This window comes from Petromyzon marinus, chromosome 68 (genome assembly GCF_048934315.1).
Source record: "Petromyzon marinus isolate PM22_M1 ecotype Great Lakes invasive population chromosome 68, UKy_Petmar_22M1.pri1.0, whole genome shotgun sequence".
In the NCBI taxonomy this organism is placed as follows: Eukaryota; Metazoa; Chordata; class Hyperoartia; order Petromyzontiformes; family Petromyzontidae; genus Petromyzon; species Petromyzon marinus.
Genome location: NC_133734.1, coordinates 3,055,899 through 3,083,395, shown reverse-complemented (window position 1 = coordinate 3,083,395; position 27,497 = coordinate 3,055,899). Strand labels below are relative to the sequence as shown.

The 27,497-nt window shown below is 47.7% G+C and overlaps 1 protein-coding gene across 1 annotated transcript in view; it reads right to left on the bottom strand.

Annotated features, from left to right (window-relative positions):
* The window catches only part of TXNL1 (thioredoxin like 1), a 31,798-nt gene extending 6,066 nt beyond the window's left edge, over nt 1-25,732 (bottom strand). The window contains exons 1-7 of the mRNA XM_076054925.1: nt 25,640-25,732; nt 23,080-23,120; nt 6,021-6,117; nt 4,258-4,647; nt 3,175-3,297; nt 1,750-1,819; nt 1,089-1,261 (exon numbers count right to left, since the gene is read on the bottom strand). Of these exons, the coding sequence (XP_075911040.1) occupies nt 1,089-1,261; nt 1,750-1,819; nt 3,175-3,297; nt 4,258-4,647; nt 6,021-6,117; nt 23,080-23,120; nt 25,640-25,732 (987 nt within the window). The remainder of the gene's footprint in view (nt 1-1,088; nt 1,262-1,749; nt 1,820-3,174; nt 3,298-4,257; nt 4,648-6,020; nt 6,118-23,079; nt 23,121-25,639) is intronic.
* Between the last annotated feature and the right edge of the window lie 1,765 nt (nt 25,733-27,497).

Genomic DNA, 27,497 nt, shown 5'->3' with positions numbered 1-27,497 from the left:
GGAATCGGCCATAATCTTCCTCGCTCGCCTCATGGACCTTGCCGAACTTGTTAGGGTCGTGCGCAGAAGAGAGCAAATTGAAAAGTGAGCAGGGTTATGAAACGGCGCCAGGAAGTTTCAGTGTAGAAGAGGTCGCACCAGCAGGTGCAGCGTCACAACCCCCGAGCCCCCTGTGAGAATCAATCCCGGTGGTGCTTCCAGTCCATATAAGGGCACCACGTGGTGACCAGCCCCTCCCAAAACCCAGCCCCACCCCTCCCACGTGGACAGACATCCGCAGACATACACAACAATTAATCCCCTGCCTCCTGTGAATGAATCCCGGTTTGGGCTTCCAGTCCACCAAGTTTCCTACTGCCAGTATAAACGTGGGGAGCCAGAGGACATCCCTGTCGCACCCCCAAGGTGTACAGGGAATGGCTCTGACTCCCGGCCACGTAGTTTTACCCGGGCCCGCTCACCATCATGAAGGTCCTTAATGATCGTGAGCAGAGTGTCGGGGACTCCAAAAGCATGAAGAACAACCCAGAGCCCAGGCCTACTGATGGCATCATAGGCCTTGACCAGGTCAATAAAGCAGAGATGTAGGTCTTGCTGGAATTCCCTACACCTCTGCTGTGGCAGACGGACAGAAAATATGGCATCTGTGCAGGACCGCCCTTTCCTGAAACCGCATTGGGGCTCCGCAAGCCTCTCCTCAGCGTGCCTGGCGAGGCGACGATGCTGAATAATCCTTAACCAGGACCTTTCCCGGGCCTCACACTGAGGAGTGAGATGCCCCTGTAAGTTGTTACAGTCTGTGCGGTCCCCCCTTCTTCTTAAAGAGGGGGGGGACCCACCAGGGCATCCTTCCAATCCTGCGGAACCCGTCCGGTGGTCCAAACCGTTGTTGTTATGATGTCACATAGGGGCAGTCTGCGCACGAACAAACGCCACCCTCCCTCAGCATTCCGCTCGGGAGATCGTCCCCGAAGGCACGGACGTCGGTGAAACGTCGGTACAGCGTCGTGGTGCGAACGTCGTGGTGCGAACGTCGTGGTGCGAACGTCGTGGTGCGAACGTCGTGGTGCGAACGTCGGCGGACTCACGGTGACGTTGTTGACGTGCTGGAACTTGACGTAGCGCAGCTGGACGCTGGAATCCTCGGTGAGCTCCTCGGGCGACAGCTGCAGGCTCTGGGTGGCCTCGCAACGCTCCGCCTCGTCAAAGTCCATGGAGCGCGTCTGGTTGATGAAGATCTTCAGGCTGCGGGGAGCGTGGCCTGAAGTGGGCACCCACCACACGCACGCACACACACATACACACACACACATACACACACATACACACGCACACATACACACGCACATACATACACATATACACATACACACACATACACACACACACGCACACACACGCACACACACACATACACACACACATACACGCACACACACACGCACACACACACACGCACATACACACACATACACACACATACACACATACACACACACATACACACACATACATACACAAACATACATACACACACACGCGCACATACACACACATACACACACACACACATATACACACATACATACATACACACACACACGCGCACACACACACAGGGGGGTGGGGAACATCGTCATCGTGATCATTAACATCGTCTGTGTGTCTCTGTCTGTGTGTGTGTGTGTCTGTGTGTGTGTGTCTGTGTGTGTGTCTGTCTGTGTGTGTGTCTGCATGCGAGGCTGTTACCATCGCCTGGTCCGATTATGCGCAGAGCGTAGAGCTTCACCGGCTGGTTGAACGCCATGGAGATGAGGAGCTGTGAATGCCAGGGGAGAAACACAGCTCAGCGCTCACCCACCCACGCACCAACTCATCCACCCACTCACTAACTCATCCACCCACCCACTAACTCATCCACCCACCCACTCATCCACCCACCCACTCATCCACCCACTGACTCACCCACCTATCCACTCATCCACCCACCCACCGACTCATCCACCCACCCACCCACTCATCCACCCACCCACTAACTCACCCACCCACTCATCCACACACAAACTCACTCATCCACCCACCTATCCACTGATCCACCCACCAACCCACTCATCCACCCACCCACTCATCCACTCACCCACTCATCCACTCACCCACTCATCCACCCACCCACACACTCATCCACCCACTGACTCATCCACCCACCCATCCACTCATCCACCCACCCACTCATCCACCCACCCACCCACCCATCCACCAACACACTCATCCACCCACACACTCATCCACCCACCCATTCATCCACCCACGCACTGACTCATCCACCCACCCACTCACCCACTCATCCACCCACTCATCCACCCACCCACCGACTCATCCACCCACCCACTCATCCACCCACCCACTCATCCACCCATCCACTCATCCACCCACTCACCCACCGACTCATCCACCCACCCACCCACCCACCCATCCACAGACTCACTCATCCACCCACTCATCCACCCACTCATCCACCCACCCACTCATCCACCCACAGACTCACTCATCCACCCACCCACTCATCAACTCATCCACCCACCCACTCATCCACCCACCCACTCATCCACCCACAGACTCACTCATTCACCCACCCACTCATCAACTCATCCACCCACCCACTCATCCACCCACCCACTCATCCACCCACAGACTCACTCATCCACCCACAGACTCACTCATCCACCCACCCGCTCACTCATCCACCCACAGACTCACTCATCCACCCACCCACCCACTCATCCACCCACAGACTCACTCATCCACCCACCCACAGACTCACTCATCCACCCACCCACTCATCCACCCACAGACTCACTCATCCACCCACCCACTCATCCACCCACAGACTCACTCATCCACCCACCCACCCACTCATCCACCCACCCACTCACTCATCCACTCACAGACTCACTCATCCACCCACCCACCCACTCATCCACCCACAGACTCACTCGTCCACCCACAGACTCACTCATCCACCCACCCACTCATCCACTCATCTACTCATCCACCCACAGACTCACTCATCCACCCACAGACTCACTCATCCACCCACCCACTCACTCATCCACCCACCCACAGACTCACCCACCCACCCACCCCCCCACACTCCTCCCCCCCCTGCCCCCCCACCTGCTCGTCACAGTCGGACTCCAGGAACGAGTCGTCTCTGGCCAGGGAGTTCTCCAGGCCGTGCTCATCGCTACTGTTGAGGCACTCGCAGCCGGCCAGGTTCACCAACGCGTTCAGCTCCACCTGCAGCGGCCAACACAGAGGGCACGGCCAGCGTCGTCGTCACGGCAACGGCCAGCGTCGTCGTCGTCACGGCAACGGGCAGCGTCGTCGTCACGGCAACGGGCAGCGTCGTCGTCGTCATGGCGATGGGCGTCGTCGTCATGGCAACGGGCAGCGTCGTCGTCGTCATGGCGATGGGCGTCGTCGTCACGGCAACGGGCAGCGTCGTCGTCACGGCAACGGGCAGCGTCGTCGTCATGGAGACGGGCATCGTCGTCGTCATGGCGATGGGCGTCGTTGTCGTCACGGCGATGGGATTCGTCATCAGTCACAGCGACAATCATCATCCACCCACTCCCTCCCCCTCACCCACTCCTTCTTACCCCCCTCTCACTCACCCCTCACCCCTCCCCTCTCACCCCTCCCCCTCTCACCCCTCCCCCCTCTCACCCCTCCCCCTCACCCTCACCCCTCCCCTCTCACCCCTCAACCCTCACCCTCACCCCTCCCCCTCACCCTCACCCCTCCCCTCTCACCCCTCAACCCTCACCCTCACCCCTCAACCCTCACCCCTCACCCCTCAACCCTCACCCCTCACCCCTCAACCCTCACCCCTCACCCTCACCCCTCCCCCTAACCCTCACCCCTCAACCCTCACCCTCTCACCCCTCACCCTCACCCCTCACCCTCACCCCTCCCCCTAACCCCTCACCCTCACCCTCACCCCTCACCCTCTCACCCCTCACCCCTCCCTCTCACCCCTCACCCCTCCCCCTCTCACCCCTCCCCCTCACCCCTCCCCCTCACCCCCCCCACCCCTCACCCTCCCCCCTCCCCCTCTCACCCCTCCCCCTCACCCCTCCCCCTCCCCCTCACCCCTCCCCCTCACCCCTCACCCCTCACCCCTCCCCCCACCCCCACCCCTCCCTCACCCCCCCTCACCCCTCCCCCCACCCTCCCCCCCCCCCACCCCGTGCTCACGTATCCACGAGGGATATCCGTGGGGTCTGCCTCCTGCTGTGCCGCGGTGACGACGGAGGAGGCGGTGGCGGAGGAGGCGGTGGAGGCGGTGGTGGTGGAGGCGGCCGCGGCGGTGGCCTCTGCCTCCTCCTGTGCAGGAGCGACGAGCCGCCGGATCCTCTCGCTCAGGGCCGCCGGCGGCGGGGCGCCCAGCGTCTCCAGGCGGACACGCTGCCTGAAGAGGGCGAACGCCGGGAGGGAGCCCCCCGCCGCCTCCGCCGCCTCCGCCGCCTCCACCGCCTCCACCGCCTCCACCGCCTCCACCGCCTCCACCGCCTCCTCGCTCCGCCCGGGCGACGACGCCGACGACGACGACTTCGGTAGCACGACGCCGTGAGTGGTGGCCAGCGTCTAGGGCGGGGAGGGGACAGTTATGGGTGGGTAGGTGGGTGGGCGGGTAGGTGGGTGGGTGGGCAGGTGGGTGGGTAGGTGGGTAGGTGGGTGGGCAGGTGGGTAGGTAGGTGGGTGGGCAGGTGGGTGGGTAGGTGGGTGGGTAGGTGGGTAGGTGGGTGGGCAGGTGGGTAGGTAGGTGGGTGGGTGGGTAGGTGGGTGGGTAGGTGGGTAGGTAGGTGGGTGGGTGGGTAGGTGGGTGGGTGGGCAGGTGGGTAGGTAGATGGGTGGGTGGGTAGGTGGGTAGGTAGGTAGGTGGGTGGGTAGATGGGTGGGTAGGCACACACACACACACACAGACACACACACACACAGACACACACACAGACACACACACACACACGGACACACACACAGCCACACACAGCGACACACTCACACACACAGACACACACAGACACACACACACACAGTGACACACACACACACACACAGACACACAAACACACTCACACACACAGACACACACACAGACACACAGACACACACACAGACACACACACAGACACACACACAGCCACACACAGCGACACACTCACACACAGCCACACACACACAGACACACACAGACACACACACAGTGACACACACACACAGACACACAAACACACTCACACACACAGACACACACACAGACACAAAGATCCCCCTTATAGCCTTAACAGACTGTAGGGGCAAGTGCTGTTAGCGAGCACCTATGAAGGCCGGAACGGTACACGAGGGGGTGGGTGGCCAGCACCACGCCCGACCGCCTTTGTCTCCCTAGTGGCAATGTTTACACACCGCACCAGGTACTCATTTGAGGCTGAGTCGACCTAGAGGAGGCCCGGGACCGGTTCAGATAATCGTCACTGGTGTTGGCCGTGAGCGAGAATCGAACTCGGGTCGCCAGGTTCATAGCGCAGCGTAGCGCTAACCACTACACTATCGCTCCCCACACACAGACACACGCAGACACACACACACACACAGACACACGCAGACACACACACACACACAGACACACACAGACACACACACACAGACACACTACACACACACACACAGACACACACTACACACACACAGACACACACACAGACACACTACACACACACAGACACACACACACACACACAGTGACAGACACACACAAACACACACACACACACACTACACACACACTCACACACACAGACACACACAGACACACACAGACACTCACACACATAGACACACACAGCCACACACACTCACACACACAGACACACACAGACACAGACACTCACACACACAGACACACAGTGACACACACAGACGCTTGGCGCCAGGCACAGCTGCACGTTGTCCCGCACCCGGCATTGGTCGATGTCCACCTCTAGGAAGACGACGCCGGGGAAGCTGGAACTGAGCTGGCTCAGCAGAGAGGGGACAGCGTGACAAGGGGCACTCCTACACACACACACACACAGACACACAGACACACACACACACACAGACACACACGGTGTTATATACACACACACACACACGGTGTTATATATACACAGTGTGACAAGGGGCACTCCTACACACACACACAGACACACACACACACACGGTGTTATACACACACACACATACACGGTGTTATATACACACAGCGTGACAAGGGGCACTCCTACACACACACACAGACACACACAGACACACACACACGGTGTTATATACACACACACACACACAGTGTTATATACACACACACACACACGGTGTTATATACACACACACACGGTGATATATACACACAGTGTGACACACACACGGTGTTATATACACACAGTGTGACAAGGGGCACTCCTACACACACACACACAGACACACACACAGACACACATACACACACACACGGTGTTATATATACACAGCGTGACAAGGGGCACTCCTACACACACACACAGACACACACACACATACACACACACACGGTGTTATATACACACACACACACACGGTGTTATATACACACAGTGTGACAAGGGGCACTCCTACACACACACACAGACACACACACACAGACACACACACACACAGACACACACACACACGGTGTTATATACACACAGTGTGACACACACATACACATACACACACATACACAGTGATATACACACAGCGTGACAAGGGGCACTCCTACACACACACACACAGACACACACACACACGGTGTTATATACACACACACACACACAGACACACACACGGTGTTATATATACACAGTGTGACAAGGGGCACTCCTACACACACACACAGACACACACACACAGACACACACACGGTGTTATACACACGGTGTTATATAACAACAGTGTGACACACATACACACAGTGTTATATATACACAGTGTGACACACACACACGGTGTTATACACAGCGTGACAAGGGGCACTCCTACACACACACACAGACACACAGACACACACACGGTGTTATATACACACACACACGGTGTTATATACACACAGTGTGACAAGGGGCACTCCTACACACACACACAGACACACACACACACGGTGTTATACACACACACACACACGGTGTTATATACACACAGCGTGACAAGGGGCACTCCTACACACACACACAGACACACACACACATACACACACACACGGTGTTATATACACACACACACACACGGTGTTATATACACACAGTGTGACACACATACACACAGTGTTATATATACACATTGTGACACACACACACATGGTGTTATATACACACAGTGTGACAAGGGGCACTCCTACACACACACACAGACACACAGACACACACACACACACACGGTGTTATATACACACACACACACATACACACGGTGTTATATACACACAGTGTGACAAGGGGCACTCCTACACACACACACAGACACACACACACATACACACACACACGGTGTTATATACACACAGCGTGACACACACACACACAGTGTTATATATACACATTGTGACACACACACACACGGTGTTATATATACACAGCGTGACACACACACACGGTGTTATACACAGCGTGACAAGGGGCACTCCTACACACACACACAGACACACAGACACACACGGTGTTATATACACACACACACACACGGTGTTACATATACACAGCGTGACAAGGGGCACTCCTACACACACACAGACACACACACACATACACACACACACGGTGTTATATACACACAGTGTGACACACACACACACACACAGTGTTATATATACACATTGTGACACACACACACACACGGTGTTATACACAGTGTGACAAGGGGCACTCCTACACACACACACAGACACACACACACACACGGTGTTATATACACACACACACACACGGTGTTATATACACACAGTGTGACAAGGGGCACTCCTACACACACACACAGACACACACAGACACACACACACGGTGTTATATACACACACACACACACGGTGTTATATACACACAGTGTGACAAGGGGCACTCCTACACACACACACAGACACACACAGACACACACACACGGTGTTATATACACACACACACACACGGTGTTATATACACACAGCGTGACAAGGGGCACTCCTACACACACACACAGACACACACAGACACACACACACGGTGTTATATACACACACACACACACAGTGTTATATACACACACACACACACGGTGTTATATACACACAGCGTGACAAGGGGCACTCCTACACACACACACACAGACACACACATACACACGGTGTTATACACACACACACACGGTGTTATATACACACAGCGTGACAAGGGGCACTCCTACACACACACACAGACACACACACACATACACACACACACGGTGTTATATACACACACACACACACGGTGTTATATACACACAGTGTGACAAGGGGCACTCCTACACACACACACACACAGACACACAGACACACACACACACATACACACGGTGTTATATACACACACACACACACACGGTGTTATATACACACACACACGGTGTTATATAGACACAGTGTGACAAGGGGCACTCCTACACACACACACAGACACACAGACACACACGGTGTTATATACACACACACACGGTGTTATATACACACAGTGTGACAAGGGGCACTCCTACACACACACACAGACACACACACACACACGGTGTTATATACACACACACACGGTGTTATATACACACAGTGTGACAAGGGGCACTCCTACACACACACACACAGACACACACATACACACGGTGTTATATACACACACACACACGGTGTTATATACACACAGTGTGACACACACACACACGGTGTTACATATACACAGCGTGACAAGGGGCACTCCTACACACACACACACAGACACACACATACGGTGTTATATACACACACACACATACACGGTGTTATACACAGTGTGACACACACACACACGGTGTTACATATACACAGCGTGACAAGGGGCACTCCTACACACACACACAGACACACACATACACACATACACAGTGTTATACACACGGTGTTATACACACAGTGTGACTCACACACACACGGTGTTATACACAGTGTGACAAGGGGCACTCCTACACACACACACAGACACACACACAGTGTTATATATACACAGTGTGACACACACACACACGGTGTTATATATACACAGTGTGACACACACAGTGATATATACACAGTGTGACACACACACATACACACACACACATACACACATACACACGGTGTTATATATACACAGTGTAACACACACACAGTGATATATACACAGTGTGACACACACACATACACACGGTGTTATATATACACAGTGTGACACACACACACGGTGTTATATATACACAGTGTGACACACACACACGGTGTTATATATACACAGTGTGATTCACACACACACACGCGGTGTTATACACAGTGTGACACACACACACACACTCCTACAGACACACACATAAACACACACACACACACGGTGTTATATATACACAGTGTGACACACACACACACGGTGTTATACACACAGCGTGACAAGGGGCACTCCGACACACACACATACACCTTAACGGTGTTATACACAGTGTGACACACACACACAGTGTTATACACACAGTGTGACACACACACACACACGCGGTGTTATACACACAGTGTGACACACACACACACGGTGTTATATATACACAGTGTGACACACACAGTGATATATACACACACACACGGTGTTATACACACAGTGTGACACACACAGTGATATATACACACACACACAGTGATATATACACAGTGTGACACACACATACACAGTGTTATATACACAGTGTGACACACACACAGTGATATACACACAGTGTGACACACACACAGTGATATACACACAGTGTGACACACACACAGTGATATACACACAGTGACACACACACAGTGTTATACACACAGTGTGACACACACACACACAGTGTTATATATACACAGTGTGACACACACACACAGTGTTATATACACACAGTGTGACACACACACACAGTGTTATATATATATATACAGTGTGACACACACACAGTGTTATATACACAGTGTGACACACACACAGTGTTATATATACACAGTGTGACACACACACAGTGTTATATATATATACAGTGTGACACACACACAGTGTTATATACACAGTGTGACACACACACAGTGTTATATATACACAGTGTGACACACACACACAGTGTTATATATACACAGTGTGACAAACACACACGCGGTGTTATACACACAGTGTGACACACACACGCTATTATACACACAGTGTGACACACACACAGTGATATATACACAGTGATATACAAACAGTGATATACACACAGTGTTATACACACAGTGTTATACACACAGTGATATATATGTGTCTATGTGTGTCTATGTGTGTGTGTGTCTATGTCTATGTGTGTGTCTATGTGTATCTATGTGTATGTGTGTATCTATGTCTATGTGTGTGTCTATGTGTATCTATGTTTATGTGTGTATCTATGTCTATGTGTGTGTCTATGTGTATCTATGTCTATGTATGTGTCTATGTGTGTGTGTGTGTGACTATGTCTATGTGTGTGTCTATGTGTATCTATGTGTATCTGTGTATCTGTCTATGTGTGTGTCTATGTGTATCTATGTGTATGTGTGTATCTATGTCTATGTGTGTGTCTATGTGTATCTATGTGTATGTGTGTATCCATGTCTATGTGTGTGTCTATGTGTATCTATGTCTATGTGTGTGTCTATGTGTATGTGTGTGTCTATGTCTGTGTGTGTCTATGTCTATGTGTGTGTCTATGTGTATCTATGTGTATGTGTGTGTCTATGTGTATGTGTGTATCTATGTCTATGAGTGTGTCTATGTGTATCTATGTGCATGTGTGTATCTATGTCTATGTGTGTGTCTATGTGTGTGTGTGTCTATGTGTGTATCTAAGTGTGTATCTATGTGTGTATCTATGTGTGTATCTACGTGTGTATCTATGTGTGTATCTACGTGTTTGTATCTATGTGTGTATCTATGTGTGTATCTATGTGTGTGTATCTATGTGTGTGTCTACGTGTGTATCTATGTGCGTATCTACGTGTGTATCTATGTGTATCTACGTGTGTATCTACGTGTGTATCTATGTGTGTATCTATGTGTGTGTATCTGTGTGTATCTATGTGTGTATCTACGTGTGTATCTGTGTGTATCTATGTGTGTATCTATGTGTGTGTCTATGTGTGTGTCTATGTGTGTATCTGTGTGTATCTGTGTGTATCTATGTGTATCTATGTGTGTATCTATGTGTATCTATGTGTGTATCTATGTGTGTATCTATGTGTGTATCTATGTGTGTATCTACGTGTGTATCTATGTGTGTGTCTATGTGTGTATCTAAGTGTGTATCTACGTGTGTATCTGTGTGTGTATCTATGTGTGTATCTATGTGTGTATCTATGTGTGTATCTATGTGTGTATCTATGTGTGTATCTGTGTGTATCTATGTGTGTATCTATGTGTATCTATGTGTGTATCTGTGTGTGTATCTGCGTGTGTATCTGCGTGTGTATCTATGTGTGTATCTGTGTGTGTATCTGTGTGTGTATCTGTGTGTGTATCTGTGTGTGTGTATCTATGTGTGTATCTATGTGTGTGTCTATGTGTGTATCTACGTGTGTATCTACGTGTGTATCTACGTGTGTATCTATGTGTGTATCTATGTGTGTGTCTATGTGTGTATCTATGTGTGTGTCTATGTGTGTGTCTATGTGTATCTACGTGTGTGTCTATGTGTATCTATGTGTATCTATGTGTGTATCTATGTGTATCTATGTGTGTATGTGTATCTATGTGTATCTATGTGTGCATCTATGTGTGTGTCTATGTGTGTGTCTATGTGTGTATCTGTGTGTGTATCTGTGTGTGTAGCTGTGTGTGTATCTACGTGTGTATCTACGTGTGTATCTACGTGTGTATCTACGTGTGTATCTACGTGTGTATCTATGTGTGTATCTATGTGTCTATGTGTGTGTATCTACGTGTGTATCTACGTGTTTATCTACGTGTGTCTCTATGTGTATCTATGGGTATCTATGTGTGTATCTATGTGTGTGTCTATGTGTGTCTACGTGTGTATCTATGTGTGTGTCTATGTGTGTGTCTATGTGTGTATCTATGTGTGTGTCTATGTGTGCATCTATGTGTGTATATCTACGTGTGTATCTATGCGTATCTACGTGTGTATCTACGTGTGTATCTATGTGTGTATCTATGTGTGTATCTATGTGTGTATCTACGTGTATCTACGTGTGTATCTATGTGTGTATCTATGTGTGTATCTATGTGTGTGTATCTGTGTGTATCTATGTGTGTATCTACGTGTGTATCTATGTGTGTATCTATGTGTGTATCTATGTGTGTATCTACGTGTCTATGTGTGTGTATCTATGTGTGTATCTGTGTGTGTATCTACGTATGTATCTACGTGTGTATCTACGTGTGTATCTATGTGTGTATCTGTGTGTGTATCTATCTATCTGTGTGTATCTATGTGTGTATCTGTGTGTGTATCTATGTGTGTGTATCTATGTGTGTATCTATGTGTATCTACGTGTGTATCTATGTGTGTATCTATGTGTGTATCTATGTGTGTGTATCTGTGTGTATCTATGTGTGTATCTACGTGTGTATCTACGTGTGTATCTATGTGTGTATCTATGTGTGTATCTACGTGTCTATGTGTGTGTATCTATGTGTGTATCTATGTGTGTATCGATGTGTGTATCTATGTGTGTATCTATGTGTGTATCTATGTGTGTATCTGTGTGTGTATCTATCTATCTATCTGTGTGTATCTATGTGTGTATCTGTGTGTGTATCTATGTGTGTGTATCTATGTGTATATCTATCTATCTGTGTGTATCTATGTGTGTGTCTATGTGTGTGTCTATGTGTGTATCTACGTGTATCTATGTGTGTATCTATGTGTGTATCTATGTGCGTGTCTATGTGTGTGTCTATGTGTGTATCTACGTGTGTATCTGTGTGTGTCTATGTGTGTGTCTATGTGTGTGTCTATGTGTATCTATGTGTGTATCTATGTGTGTCTATGTGTGTATCTATGTGTGTATCTATGTGTGTATCTACGTGTGTATCTATGTGTATCAACGTGTGTATCTATGTGTGTGTCTATGTGTGTGTCTATGTGTGTGTCTATGTGTGTGTCTATGTGTGTGTCTGTGTGTATCTGTGTGTATCTATGTGTGTATCTATCTATCTGTGTGTATCTATGTGTGTATCTGTGTGTGTATCTATGTGTGTGTATCTATGTGTATATCTAGATACACACACAGTCCGGCAAAACAACCCCCTACCTCCTCGCGGTGCCGGACGGGCAACTCTGTCGTGGACAGTGCTGTGGGGGGAGTTCCAATTTTGATTGGCTCCTCCCCTCATGGCATATGTGTCCACCACAGGGGCTAAACGGGGGCTCTGGACGGGTGCGAGGGGCTGGTAACCCCTCCACCTTCAATTAATTACCACAAAACCACGAATTAAAGTGAAATATGTAACAACTAAGCTTGTGCCGGAGGCCCCGGGGGGCCAGGCGTCTATGACGTCTCCTGGCCAAACCCCAATTGGCGGAGCCAGGAGATTGAATACCTACCCTCGGGGCTACTCCAGAAACAACGAAAAGCCACTACGGGTGGCCACGTGGAATGTTCGAACGCTCACTGCAGAGGAGAGGCTGCCACTCCTCTGTCGGGAGCTGGACCGGTACCGCCTGGATCTATGCGGCATTCAGGAGGTCCGGTGGACCGGCTCTGGCTCCTGCCACCATGAGGGGTGGACAGTCCTCTACTCGGGGCAGCAGACTGCCAAACAACAGGGTGTGGGTCTTCTTTTGAACAAAAGAATGAAGGGGGCGTGGGAGCGTGGCGGTGAGGTGTGGGAAGCTGTAAGCCCCAGGCTACTTTGGGCTCGCCTTCCCATCAACCGGAGGCGAGGAATGGTGGTCGTGGTTACTTATGCCCCCACCGAAGATGAACATCCGTGGAGGGATGCAGGCAAAGCCGATGAGTCAGATGCCTTCTATGACCTCCTGTCACAGGTGCTGGCTAAAGTGGCCCCTCGGGATAGAGTCATCATGTTGGGTGACTTCAATGCCCGAGTTGGTCATGATACTGGCACCTGGTCTGGAGTGATTGGAGGGCATGGGCCAGATCAGCTCAATAACAACGGTAGGAGGCTGCTAGATTTTTGTGCAGCCCATGGGCTTGTAATTACCAACACGCTGTTCCGGCATCGGCGCATCCACACAACATCATGGATGCATGCCGGGTCCAAGCAAGAACATCTGCTGGACTACATAGTGACGGACCAGCGAATGCGAGCCCATGTCCTTGACACCAGGACCTACCGTGGAGCTGATCTGCCCTCTGACCATCGACTAGTAATCTGTAAGATGCGCCTGCCATTCTTCCACTCCGGTGGTGGGTGTACACCCAGGACCCCATTCCAACCTAAAGTGGCCTGGTCTCAGTTATCTGATGAAAGTTGCAAGCGAGAATTTCATCATCGCTTGCGGCTGGGATTGGCATCGTCCCCGACTCCTCCTGATGTCGAGGGTAAATGGGCGAGGTTTAGGACTGTGACTTATGCAGCTGCAATGGCTGCTTTGGGTACGCGGTCCAGACCTCCCCAGACACCCTGGATGACAGAGGAGTTGTTCAGGATGGTTGAGAAAAAGCGACAGGCCCACTGTCATCGGCTACAGAATCCCACGTCAGAGAATGAGGAGGCTTACCGCAGCCTTCGCTCGGAGGTTCGGAGAGCCGTGAGGCGCTGCAAGGATGGGTGGTGGTCGCGGGTTGCTGAGGAGATGGGGTCTGCCTCAGTGGCCCATGATCACAAATCGCTATTTAACTCCATCAAAAAAGTAACCTGCAGCGCCACACCTATTACCATCATTAGGGGAAAAAACGGTGATCCAATTTCCGACCCCCAGGAACAGGTTCGCAGATTTGCTGAGCATTTCTGTGAGGTCCTGGGGGAGGGAAAATCCCACAGCCAGGAAAACATCGTGGCACAAAGTGAGGATGACCCTGCTGAGGCTGCGGTGCCTCAAATATTGGATGAAGTCACCCCCTGTGAGTGGCTGGCTGAGGTGCCATCTGCTGAGGAAGTATTGAAGGCGATCCGGAGTCTGAGACCAGGAAAGGCAGCGGGCAGAGATGATCTCCCAAGCGAAATGCTGAGGGAGGGTGGCGTTTGTGCACAGACTGCCCTATATGACATCATAACAACAGTCTGGACCACTGGACGGGTTCCGCAGGATTGGAAGGATGCCCTGGTGGTCCCCCTTTTTAAGAAGGGGGACCGCACAGACTGTAACAACTACAGGGGCATCTCACTCCTCAGTGTGCCGTGAAAGGTCCTGGCAAGGATTATTCAGCATCGCCTTGCCAGGCACGCTGAGGAGAGGCTTGCGGAGCCCCAATGCGGTTTCAGGAAAGGGCGGTCCTGCACAGATGCCATATTTTCTGTCCGTCTGCTACAGCAGAGGTGTAGGGAATTCCAACAAGACCTACATCTCTGCTTTATTGACCTGGTCAAGGCCTATGATACCATCAGTAGGCCTGGGCTCTGGGTCGTTCTTCGTGCTTTTGGAGTACCTGACCCTCTGCTCACGATCATTAAGGACCTTCATGATGGTGAGCGGGCCCGGGTAAAACTACGTGGCCGGGAGTCAGAGCCATTCCCTGTACACCTTGGGGTGCGACAGGGATGTCCTCTGGCTCCCACATTATTTAACATCTATTTTGACCATGTAGTTCGTGAAGCCTTCAATAGCTGTACCGGGGGAATCTCCATATGGTACAGATATAATGGGAGGCTAATCGATGCCCGGGTGCGGTCAAGGGATGGCTCCCTATTGCTCAACCACGTTATGTATGCTGATGACTTGGTAATAGCTGCTCAGTCAGAGGAGGAGTTGGAGACGCTGCTGCTGAGACTGGAGCGTGCCACTAAGAGGTGGGGCCTTACCATCAGCCCCACCAAAACTAAGCACCTGCCTGGGTATTTTGTACCATCGGACACTCCACCCCCACAACTCCCAATCGGTGATGGGGCAGTTGTGGAGAGAGTGGAGAGTTTCCCATACCTGGGCAGTGTGCTTATGACTGGCTCCAGTTTAACAGCAGAGGTCTCACTCCGAATCAGTCGAGCGGCAATATCTTTTCATCGGTTGCGTAACGCTGTGTGGAAGCTACCTGGTCTGTCGCTCCGCACTAAGCTTCAGGTCTTCTCGGCCACGGTCATTCCCTCCCTTCTCTACGCTTGCGAAACGTGGACCCCCCTAATGGAACATCTTCGCCGGTTAGAAACATTTAGGCTGACCTGCCTACGATCCATCCTGGGTTTAACCAGACTGGATTGTGTGAGGAGCTCACAAATCCTTGAAAGATCTGGGCAGGGTCCCATCGGTGAGCTCCTCCGGCAGGCAAGGCTGCGATGGCTGGGTCATGTAGCCCGCATGCTCAGCCACCGCATGCCGAAACAGCTTTTGTTTGGCCGGATTGAGGGGGCTAAGCGGGCGCGGCACGGGCTAGAGAAGAGATGGAGTGATGTGGTACAGGAGGACGTGGAGCTGAGTGGACTTGCCGATGACTGGTACCAGCGGTGTCAAGATCGGCCTCTGTGGAGGAGGCTCGTGAAGGATGCTACTGGGCAGTTGGAGGCAGTCGCCCTCCAACAACAACGGAGGGCGGAGGAGCGACGCTCACAACAGCGAGCGGAGCGCCGGGTGGCTAAAGCACAGCAGGTTGGCACAGTAGGGGGCACAGGTGGTGCATCAGCCAGTCATCTCAGTCAGTCGACCCGTGGCACCTGGGTCTGCCCCGTGACCTCCTGCCAGCGGGCGTTCGACACTTCACGTGGCCTCAGGGTGCACATAGCCTGGCACAAGCGTCGTGGTGACGTCACCGCCACTTAGTGGCGAATGGCGGTTGTTGTTGTTATATCTATCTATCTGTGTGTATCTATGTGTGTGTCTATGTGTGTGTCTATGTGTGTATCAACGTGTATCTATGTGTGTATCTATGTGTGTATCTATGTGCGTGTCTATGTGTGTATCTACGTGTGTATCTGTGTGTGTCTATGTGTGTGTCTATGTGTGTGTCTATGTGTATCTATGTGTGTATCTATGTGTGTCTATGTGTGTATCTATGTGTGTATCTATGTGTGTATCTACGTGTGTATCTATGTGTATCAATGTGTGTATCTATGTGTGTGTCTATGTGTGTGTCTATGTGTGTGTCTATGTGTGTGTCTATGTGTGTGTCTATGTGTGTGTCTGTGTGTATCTGTGTGTATCTATGTGTATCTATGTGTGTATCTATGTGTATCTATGTGTGTATCTATGTATGTATCTATGTGTGTATCTATGTGTGTATCTACGTGTGTATCTATGTGTGTGTCTATGTGTGTATCTAAGTGTGTATCTACGTGTGTATCTGTGTGTGTATCTAAGTGTGTATCTACGTGTGTATCTATGTGTGTATCTATGTGTGTATCAATGTGTGTATCTATGTGTGTATCTATGTGTATCTATGTGTGTATCTATGTGTGTATCTATGTGTATCTATGTGTGTATCTGTGTGTGTATCTGCGTGTGTATCTATGTGTGTATCTGTGTGTGTATCTGTGTGTGTATCTGTGTGTGTATCTACGTGTGTATCTACGTGTGTGTCTATGTGTGTATCTACGTGTGTATCTACGTGTGTATCTACGTGTGTATCTACGCGTGTGTCTATGCGTGTATCTATGTGTGTATCTATGTGTGTATCTATGTGTGTATCTATGTGCGTATCTGTGTGTGTGTCTGTGTGTGTATCTATGTGTGTAATTATGTGTGTATCTATGTGTGTATCTGTGTGTATCTATGTGTGTATCTATGTGTGTATCAATGTGTGTGTCTATGTGTGTATTTATGTGTGTATCTATGTGTGTGTCTATGTGTGTATCTATATGTGTATCTACGTGTATCTATGTGTGTATCAATGTGTGTGTCTATGTGTGTGTCTATGTGTGTGTCTATGTGTATCTACGTGTGTGTCCATGTGTATCTATGTGTATCTATGTGTATCTATGTGTGTATCTATGTGTGTGTCTATGTGTGTGTCTATGTGTGTATCTGTGTGTGTATCTGTGTGTGTATCTGTGTGTGTATCTATGTGTGTATCTACGTGTGTATCTACGTGTGTATCTACGTGTGTATATACGTGTGTATCTACGTGTGTATCTATGTGTGTATCTATGTGTGTATCTATGTGTCTATGTGTGTGTATCTACGTGTGTATCTGTGTGTGTATCTATGTGTGTGTATCTATGTGTATATCTATCTATCTGTGTGTATCTATGTGTGTGTCTATGTGTGTGTCTATGTGTGTATCTACGTGTATCTATGTGTGTATCTATGTGTGTATCTATGTGCGTGTCTATGTGTGTGTCTATGTGTGTATCTACGTGTGTATCTGTGTGTGTCTATGTGTGTGTCTATGTGTGTGTCTATGTGTATCTATGTGTGTATCTATGTGTGTATCTGTGTGTATCTATGTGTGTATCTATGTGTGTATCAATGTGTGTGTCTATGTGTGTATTTATGTGTGTATCTATGTGTGTGTCTATGTGTGTATCTATATGTGTATCTACGTGTATCTATGTGTGTATCAATGTGTGTGTCTATGTGTGTGTCTATGTGTGTGTCTATGTGTATCTACGTGTGTGTCCATGTGTATCTATGTGTGTATCTATGTGTGTATCTATGTGTATCTATGTGTGTATCTATGTGTGTATCTACGTGTGTATCTACGTGTGTATCTATGTGTGTATCTATGTGTGTATCTATGTGTGTATCTACGTGTCTATGTGTGTGTATCTATGTGTGTATCTATGTGTGTATCGATGTGTGTATCTATGTGTGTATCTATGTGTGTATCTGTGTGTGTATCTATCTATCTATCTGTGTGTATCTATGTGTGTATCTGTGTGTGTATCTATGTGTGTGTATCTATGTGTATATCTATCTATCTGTGTGTATCTATGTGTGTGTCTATGTGTGTGTCTATGTGTGTATCTACGTGTATCTATGTGTGTATCTATGTGTGTATCTATGTGCGTGTCTATGTGTGTGTCTATGTGTGTATCTACGTGTGTATCTGTGTGTGTCTATGTGTGTGTCTATGTGTGTGTCTATGTGTATCTATGTGTGTATCTATGTGTGTCTATGTGTGTATCTATGTGTGTATCTATGTGTGTATCTACGTGTGTATCTATGTGTATCAATGTGTGTATCTATGTGTGTGTCTATGTGTGTGTCTATGTGTGTGTCTATGTGTGTGTCTATGTGTGTGTCTGTGTGTATCTGTGTGTATCTATGTGTGTATCTATCTATCTGTGTGTATCTATGTGTGTATCTGTGTGTGTATCTATGTGTGTGTATCTATGTGTATATCTATCTATCTGTGTGTATCTATGTGTGTGTCTATGTGTGTGTCTATGTGTGTATCTACGTGTATCTATGTGTGTATCTATGTGTGTATCTATGTGCGTGTCTATGTGTGTATCTACGTGTGTATCTGTGTGTGTCTATGTGTGTGTCTATGTGTGTGTCTATGTGTATCTATGTGTGTATCTATGTGTGTCTATGTGTGTATCTATGTGTGTATCTATGTGTGTATCTACGTGTGTATCTATGTGTATCAATGTGTGTATCTATGTGTGTGTCTATGTGTGTGTCTATGTGTGTGTCTATGTGTGTGTCTATGTGTGTGTCTATGTGTGTGTCTGTGTGTATCTGTGTGTATCTATGTGTATCTATGTGTGTATCTATGTGTATCTATGTGTGTATCTATGTATGTATCTATGTGTGTATCTATGTGTGTATCTACGTGTGTATCTATGTGTGTGTCTATGTGTGTATCTAAGTGTGTATCTACGTGTGTATCTGTGTGTGTATCTAAGTGTGTATCTACGTGTGTATCTATGTGTGTATCTATGTGTGTATCAATGTGTGTATCTATGTGTGTATCTATGTGTATCTATGTGTGTATCTATGTGTGTATCTATGTGTATCTATGTGTGTATCTGTGTGTGTATCTGCGTGTGTATCTGTGTGTGTATCTGTGTGTGTATCTGTGTGTGTATCTGTGTGTGTATCTATGTGTGTATCTATGTGTGTGTCTATGTGTGTATCTACGTGTGTATCTACGTGTGTATCTACGTGTGTATCTACGTGTGTATCTATGCGTGTGTCTATGTGTGTATCTATGTGTGTATCTATGTGTGTATCTATGTGTGTATCTGTGTGTGTGTCTGTGTGTGTATCTATGTGTGTAATTATGTGTGTATCTATGTGTGTATCTGTGTGTATCTATGTGTGTATCTATGTGTGTATCAATGTGTGTGTCTATGTGTGTATTTATGTGTGTATCTATGTGTGTGTCTATGTGTGTATCTATATGTGTATCTACGTGTATCTATGTGTGTATCAATGTGTGTGTCTATGTGTGTGTCTATGTGTGTGTCTATGTGTATCTACGTGTGTGTCCATGTGTATCTATGTGTGTATCTATGTGTATCTATGTGTGTATCTATGTGTGTGTCTATGTGTGTGTCTATGTGTGTATCTGTGTGTGTATCTGTGTGTGTATCTGTGTGTGTATCTGTGTGTGTATCTATGTGTGTATCTACGTGTGTATCTACGTGTGTATATACGTGTGTATCTATGTGTGTATCTACGTGTGTATCTATGTGTGTATCTATGTGTCTATGTGTGTGTATCTACGTGTGTATCTACGTGTGTATCTACGTGTTTATCTACGTGTGTCTCTATGTGTATCTATGTGTATCTATGTGTGTATCTATGTGTGTGTCTATGTGTATCTACGTGTGTGTCTATGTGTGTGTCTATGTGTATCTATGTGTGTATCTATGTGTGTATCTACATGTGTATCTATGTGTGTACCCATGTGTGTATCCACGTGTGTATCTATGTGTGTATCTATGTGTATCTATGTGTGTATCTATGTGTATCTATGTGTACCCATGTGTGTATCCACGTGTGTATCTACGTGTGTGTCTACGTGTGTATCTATGTGTGTGTCTGTGTGTGTATCTGTGTGTGTATCTGTGGGTGTATCTATGTGTGTATCTATGTGTGTGTCTATGTGTATCTATGTGTATGTGTGTGTCTATGTGTATGTGTGTGTCTATGTGTATGCGTATATCTATGTCTGTGTGTCTATGTGTATCTATGCCTATGTGTGTGTCTATGTGTATGCGTATATCTATGTCTATGTGTGTGTCTTTGTGTATCTATGTCTGTGTGTGTCTATGTGTATCTATGTGTATGTGTGTGTCTATGTGTATGCGTAAATCTACGTGTGTGTCTATGTGTATCTATGTGTATCTATGTGTGTCTATGTGTATCTATGTGTGTCTACGTGTATCTATGTCTGTCTATGTGTGTCTATGTGTATGTGTGTGTCTATGTGTATCTATGTGTATCTATGTGTGTCTATGTGTATCTATGTGTGTCTACGTGTATCTATGTGTGTCTGTGTGTCTATGTGTGTCTATGTGTATGTGTGTGTCTATGTGTATCTATGTGTGTCTATGTGTATCTATGTGTATCTATGTGTGTGTGTATCTATGTGTATGTGTGTGTCTATGTGTATATCTATGTGTATGTGTGTGTCTATGTGTATGTGTGTGTCTATGTGTATATCTATGCGTCTATGTGTGTCTACGTCTATGTGTGTGTCTATGTGTATCTATGTGTGTCTATGTGTATCTATGTGTGTCTACGTGTGTCTATGTGTATGTGTGTATCTATGTGTATGTGTGTGTCTATGTGTATCTATGTGTATGTGTGTGTCTATGTGTATGTGTATATCTATGTGTATGTGTGTCTATGTGTATGTGTGTGTCTATGTGTATGTGTGTGTCTATGTGTGTGTGTCTATGTGTGTGTCTATGTGTATCTATGTGTGTCTATGTGTATCTATGTGTGTCTATGTGTGTCTATGTGTATGTGTGTCTGTGTGTCTATGTGTGTGTCTATGTGTGTCTATGTGTGTCTATGTGTATCTATGTGTGTGTCTATGTGTGTCTATGTGTATCTATGTGTGTCTATGTGTGTCTATGTGTATCTATGTGTGTGTCTATGTGTGTGTGTGTCTATGTCTATCTGTGTATGTATCTATGTGTGTGTCTATGTGTGTGTCTATGTGTGTGTGTGTCTATGTGTGTGTGTCTATGTGTGTGTCTATGTGTGTGTGTCTATGTGTGTGTCTATGTGTCTATGTCTATCTGTGTATGTATCTATGTGTGTGTCTATGTGTGTGTGTGTCTATGTCTATCTGTGTATGTATCTATGTGTGTGTCTATGTGTGTGTCTATGTGTGTGTGTGTCTATGTGTGTGTGTCTATGTGTGTGTGTCTATGTGTGTGTCTATGTGTGTGTGTCTATGTGTGTGTGTCTATGTGTGTGTGTCTATGTGTGTGTGTGTCTATGTCTATGTGTGTGTGTGTCTATGTGTGTGTGTCTATGTGTGTGTGTCTATGTGTGTGTGTCTATGTGTGTGTGTGTATGTGTGTGTGTCTATGTGTGTGTGTCTATGTGTGTGTGTCTATGTGTGTGTGTGTCTATGTGTGTGTGTCTATGTGTGTGTGTCTATGTGTCTATGTCTATCTGTGTGTGTCTATGTGTGTGTGTGTGTATGTGTGTGTGTGTGTCTATGTGTATATCTATCTATGTGTGTGTGTCTATCTATGTGTGTCTATCTACAGTAATCCTCACCAGTGTGCGGTGAAGGCGACGAGGACTGTGTGTGTGTGTGTCTATGTGTGTGTCTATGTGTGTGTGTCTATGTGTGTGTGTCTATGTGTGTGTGTCTATGTGTGTGTCTATGTGTGTGTGTGTCTATGTGTGTGTGTCTATGTGTGTGTGTCTATGTGTGTGTGTCTATGTGTGTGTGTGTGTGTCTATGTGTCTATGTGTGTGTCTGTGTGTGTGTGTGTCTATGTGTCTGTGTGTGTGTCTATGTGTGTGTGTCTATGTGTGTGTGTCTATGTGTGTGTCTATGTGTGTGTCTATGTGTGTGTGTCTATCTACAGTAATCCTCACCAGTGTGCGGTGAAGGCGACGAGGACTGTCTATGTGTGTGTCTATCTATGTGTGTGTCTATGTGTCTATGTGTGTGTGTCTATGTGTGTGTGTGTCTATGTGTGTGTGTGTCTATGTGTGTGTGTCTATGTGTGTGTGTGTCTATGTGTCTATGTGTGTGTCTGTGTGTGTGTGTGTCTATGTGTCTGTGTGTGTGTCTATGTGTGTGTGTCTATGTGTGTGTGTCTATGTGTGTGTCTATGTGTGTGTGTGTCTATGTGTGTGTGTCTATGTGTGTGTCTATGTGTGTGTGTCTATCTACAGTAATCCTCACCAGTGTGCGGTGAAAGCGACGAGGACTGTGTGTCTATGTGTCTATGTGTGTGTCTATGTGTGTGTCTGTGTGTGTGTCTATGTGTATGTGTGTCTGTGTGTGTGTGTCTATGTGTGTGTCTATGTGTGTGTCTATGTGTGTGTCTATGTGTGTGTCTACAGTAATCCTCACCAGTGTGCGGTGAAGGCGACGAGGACTGTGTGTCTATGTGTCTATGTGTGTCTATGTGTATATCTATCTATGTGTGTGTGTCTATCTACAGTAATCCTCACCAGTGTGCGGTGAAGGCGACGAGGACTGTCTATGTGTCTATGTGTCTATGTGTGTGTCTATGTGTGTGTCTATGTGTCTATGTGTGTGTGTCTATGTGTGTGTGTGTCTATGTGTGTCTATCTATGTGTGTGTGTCTATGTGTGTCTACAGTAATCCTCACCAGTGTGCGGTGAAGGCGACGAGGACTGTGTGTCTATGTGTGTGTCTATGTGTATGTGTGTGTCTATCTATGTGTGTGTCTATGTGTCTATGTGTGTGTCTATGTGTGTGTGTCTATGTGTGTGTGTGTCTATGTGTGTCTATCTACAGTAATCCTCACCAGTGTGCGGTGAAGGCGACGAGGACTGTGTGTCTATGTGTGTGTCTATGTGTATGTGTGTGTCTATCTATGTGTGTGTCTATGTGTCTATGTGTGTGTCTATGTGTATGTGTGTGTCTATCTATGTGTGTCTATCTACAGTAATCCTCACCAGTGTGCGGTGAAGGCGACGAGGACTGTGTGTGTGTCTATCTATGTGTATATCTATCTATGTGTGTGTGTCTATGTGTGTGTCTATGTGTATCTATGTGTGTGTCTATGTGTCTATGTGTGTGTCTATGTGTATCTATGTGTGTGTCTATGTGTCTATGTGTGTGTGTCTATGTGTGTGTCTATGTGTGTGTCTATGTGTGTGTGTCTATGTGTGTGTGTGTGTCTATGTGTGTGTGTCTATGTGTGTGTCTATGTGTGTGTCTATGTGTGTGTCTATGTGTGTGTCTATGTGTGTGTCTATGTGTGTGTCTATGTGTGTGTGTGTCTATGTGTGTGTGTCTACAGTAATCCTCACCAGTGTGCGGTGAAGGCGACGAGGACTGTGTGTCTATGTGTCTATGTGTGTGTCTATGTGTGTGTCTATCTATGTGTGTGTGTCTATGTGTGTGTGTCTATGTGTGTGTATGTGTGTGTGTCTATCTACAGTAATCCTCACCAGTGTGCGGTGAAGGCGACGAGGACTGTCTATGTGTGTGTCTATGTGTGTGTCTATGTGTGTTTCTGTGTGTGTGTGTCTATGTGTGTGTCTATGTGTGTGTATGTGTGTGTGTCTATCTACAGTAATCCTCACCAGTGTGCGGTGAAGGCGACGAGGACTGTGTGTCTATGTGTGTGTGTCTATGTGTATGTGTCTATGTGTGTGTGTGTCTATGTATGTGTCTATGTGTCTATGTGTGTGTGTCTATGTGTGTGTGTCTATGTGTGTGTCTATCTACAGTAATCCTCACCAGTGTGCGGTGAAGGCGACGAGGACTGTCTATGTGTGTGTCTATCTATGTGTGTGTCTATGTGTCTATGTGTGTGTGTCTATGTGTGTGTGTCTTTGTGTGTGTATGTGTGTGTGTCTATCTACAGTAATCCTCACCAGTGTGCGGTGAAGGCGACGAGGACTGTGTGTCTATGTGTGTGTGTCTATGTGTGTGTCTATATGTGTGTGTCTATGTGTGTGTCTATCTACAGTAATCCTCACCAGTGTGCGGTGAAGGCGACGAGGACTGTGTGTCTATGTGTGTGTGTCTATGTGTGTGTCTATGTGTGTGTCTATGTGTGTGTCTATGTGTGTGTCTATGTGTGTGTCTATCTATGTGTGTCTACAGTAATCCTCACCAGTGTGCGGTGAAGGCGACGAGGACGATTTTCGCCTCCGCCGCCCTCAGCGCCGCCTCAAACTCCGCAGCGGAGCGAAGACGCCGAACGGGGGCGGCCATGACGGGAGAGGGAGTGTGGGTGGGGAGTGGCGATCCGATTCTCCTCGTGCGGCTCACACGGGAATCGATCGGTTGGTAGTGTTGGGAGATAGGGGGAATCGGTAGGGGGAATCGTTTCCTAGAAGGTGTTGATATAGGGGAATCGATGAGTTGGTAATTTTTGAGGAAGGCGGAATCGGTAGGGGTAATTGGATAAGTTGGAATCGATCGGTGGGTAGTGTTGGAGATAGGGGGAATCGGTAGGGGAAATCGTTTCATAGAAGGTGTTGATATGGGGGAATCGATGAGTTGGTAATTTTGGAGGAAGGCGGAATCGGTAGGGGTAATTGGATAAGTTGGAATCGATCGGTGGGTAGTGTTGGAGATAGGGGGAATCGGAAAGGGTGAATCAGAAATTGAGTGAATCGATTGGTTGGTAGTGTTGGAGATGGGGGGGAATCGGATAGGGGGAATCGTTTCCTAGATAGTGTTGATATAGGGGAATCGATGAGTTGGTAATTTTGGAGAAAGGGGGAATCGGTATGGGGAATTGGATAAGTTGGAATCGATCGGTGGGTAGTGTTGGAGATAGGGGGAATCGGAAAAGGTGAATCAAAATTTGAGTGGATCAATTGGTTAGTAGTGTTGGAGATAGGGGGGAATCGGATAGGGGGAATCGTTTCCTAGATGGTGCTGAAATTGGGGAATCGACGAGTTGGTAATTTTGGAGAAAGGCGGAATCGGTAGGGGTATTTGGAATAGTGGGAATCGATCGGTTGGTTGTGTTAGAGATGGGGGGGGATCGGATAGGGTGAATCAAAATTTGTGTGGATCGATTGGTTGGTAGTGTTGGAGATAGGGGGGAATCGGATAGGGGGAATCGTTTCCTAGATGGTGATCAAATTGGGGAATCGATGAGTTGGTAATTTTGGAGAAAGGCGGAATCGGTAGGGGGAATACGATGAGTGGGAATCGATCGGTGGGTAGTGTTGAAGATAGGGGGAATCGGATAAGTGGGAATCGATTGGTTGTTAGTGTTGGAGATGGGGGGAATCGGTCGGGGGAATCGTTTCCTAGATGGTGTTGATAGAGGGGGAATCGATGAGTTGGTAATTTTGGAGAAAGGCGGAATCGGTAGGGGGAATTGGATAAGTGGGAATCGATCGGTGGGTAGTGTTGGAGATGGGGGAATCGGAAATGGTGAATCAGATATTGAGTGGATCGATTGGTTGGTAGTGTTGGAGATGGGTAGAATCGGATAGGGGGAATCGTTTCCTAGATGGTGTTGATATGGGGGAATCGATGAGTTGGTAATTTTGGAGAAAGGCGGAATCGGTAGGGGGAATTGGATAAGTGGGAATCGATCGGTGGGTAGTGTTGGAGATAGGGGGAATCGGATGGGGGCGGAGTCGATTGGTCTGAAGTGTTGTAGATAGGGGGAATCGATTGGTAGAGAGTGTTGGATACAGGGGCAATCGATGAGTTGGTAATTTAGGAAATAGGGGGAATCGGTATGGGGAATCGAAGATTGCGTGAATCGATTGGTTGGTCGTGTTGTAGTTAGCGGGAATCGATGACCGTGGAATCGAACATTTTCGAGACGCTCCGGCCTCATCGATATCGGAATCGATTACGGAATTTTGTTAATACGATTCCAATCGAATTTTTGTTTTGAAAAAAAAATCGATCCCAATCGATTTTTTAAAATTCTAGATTTCTTGACTCGAGAAGACTTCAGGAAACAAACTCCTGTTAGGTGGGGAATCGTCGACTCCAGAGGAATCGG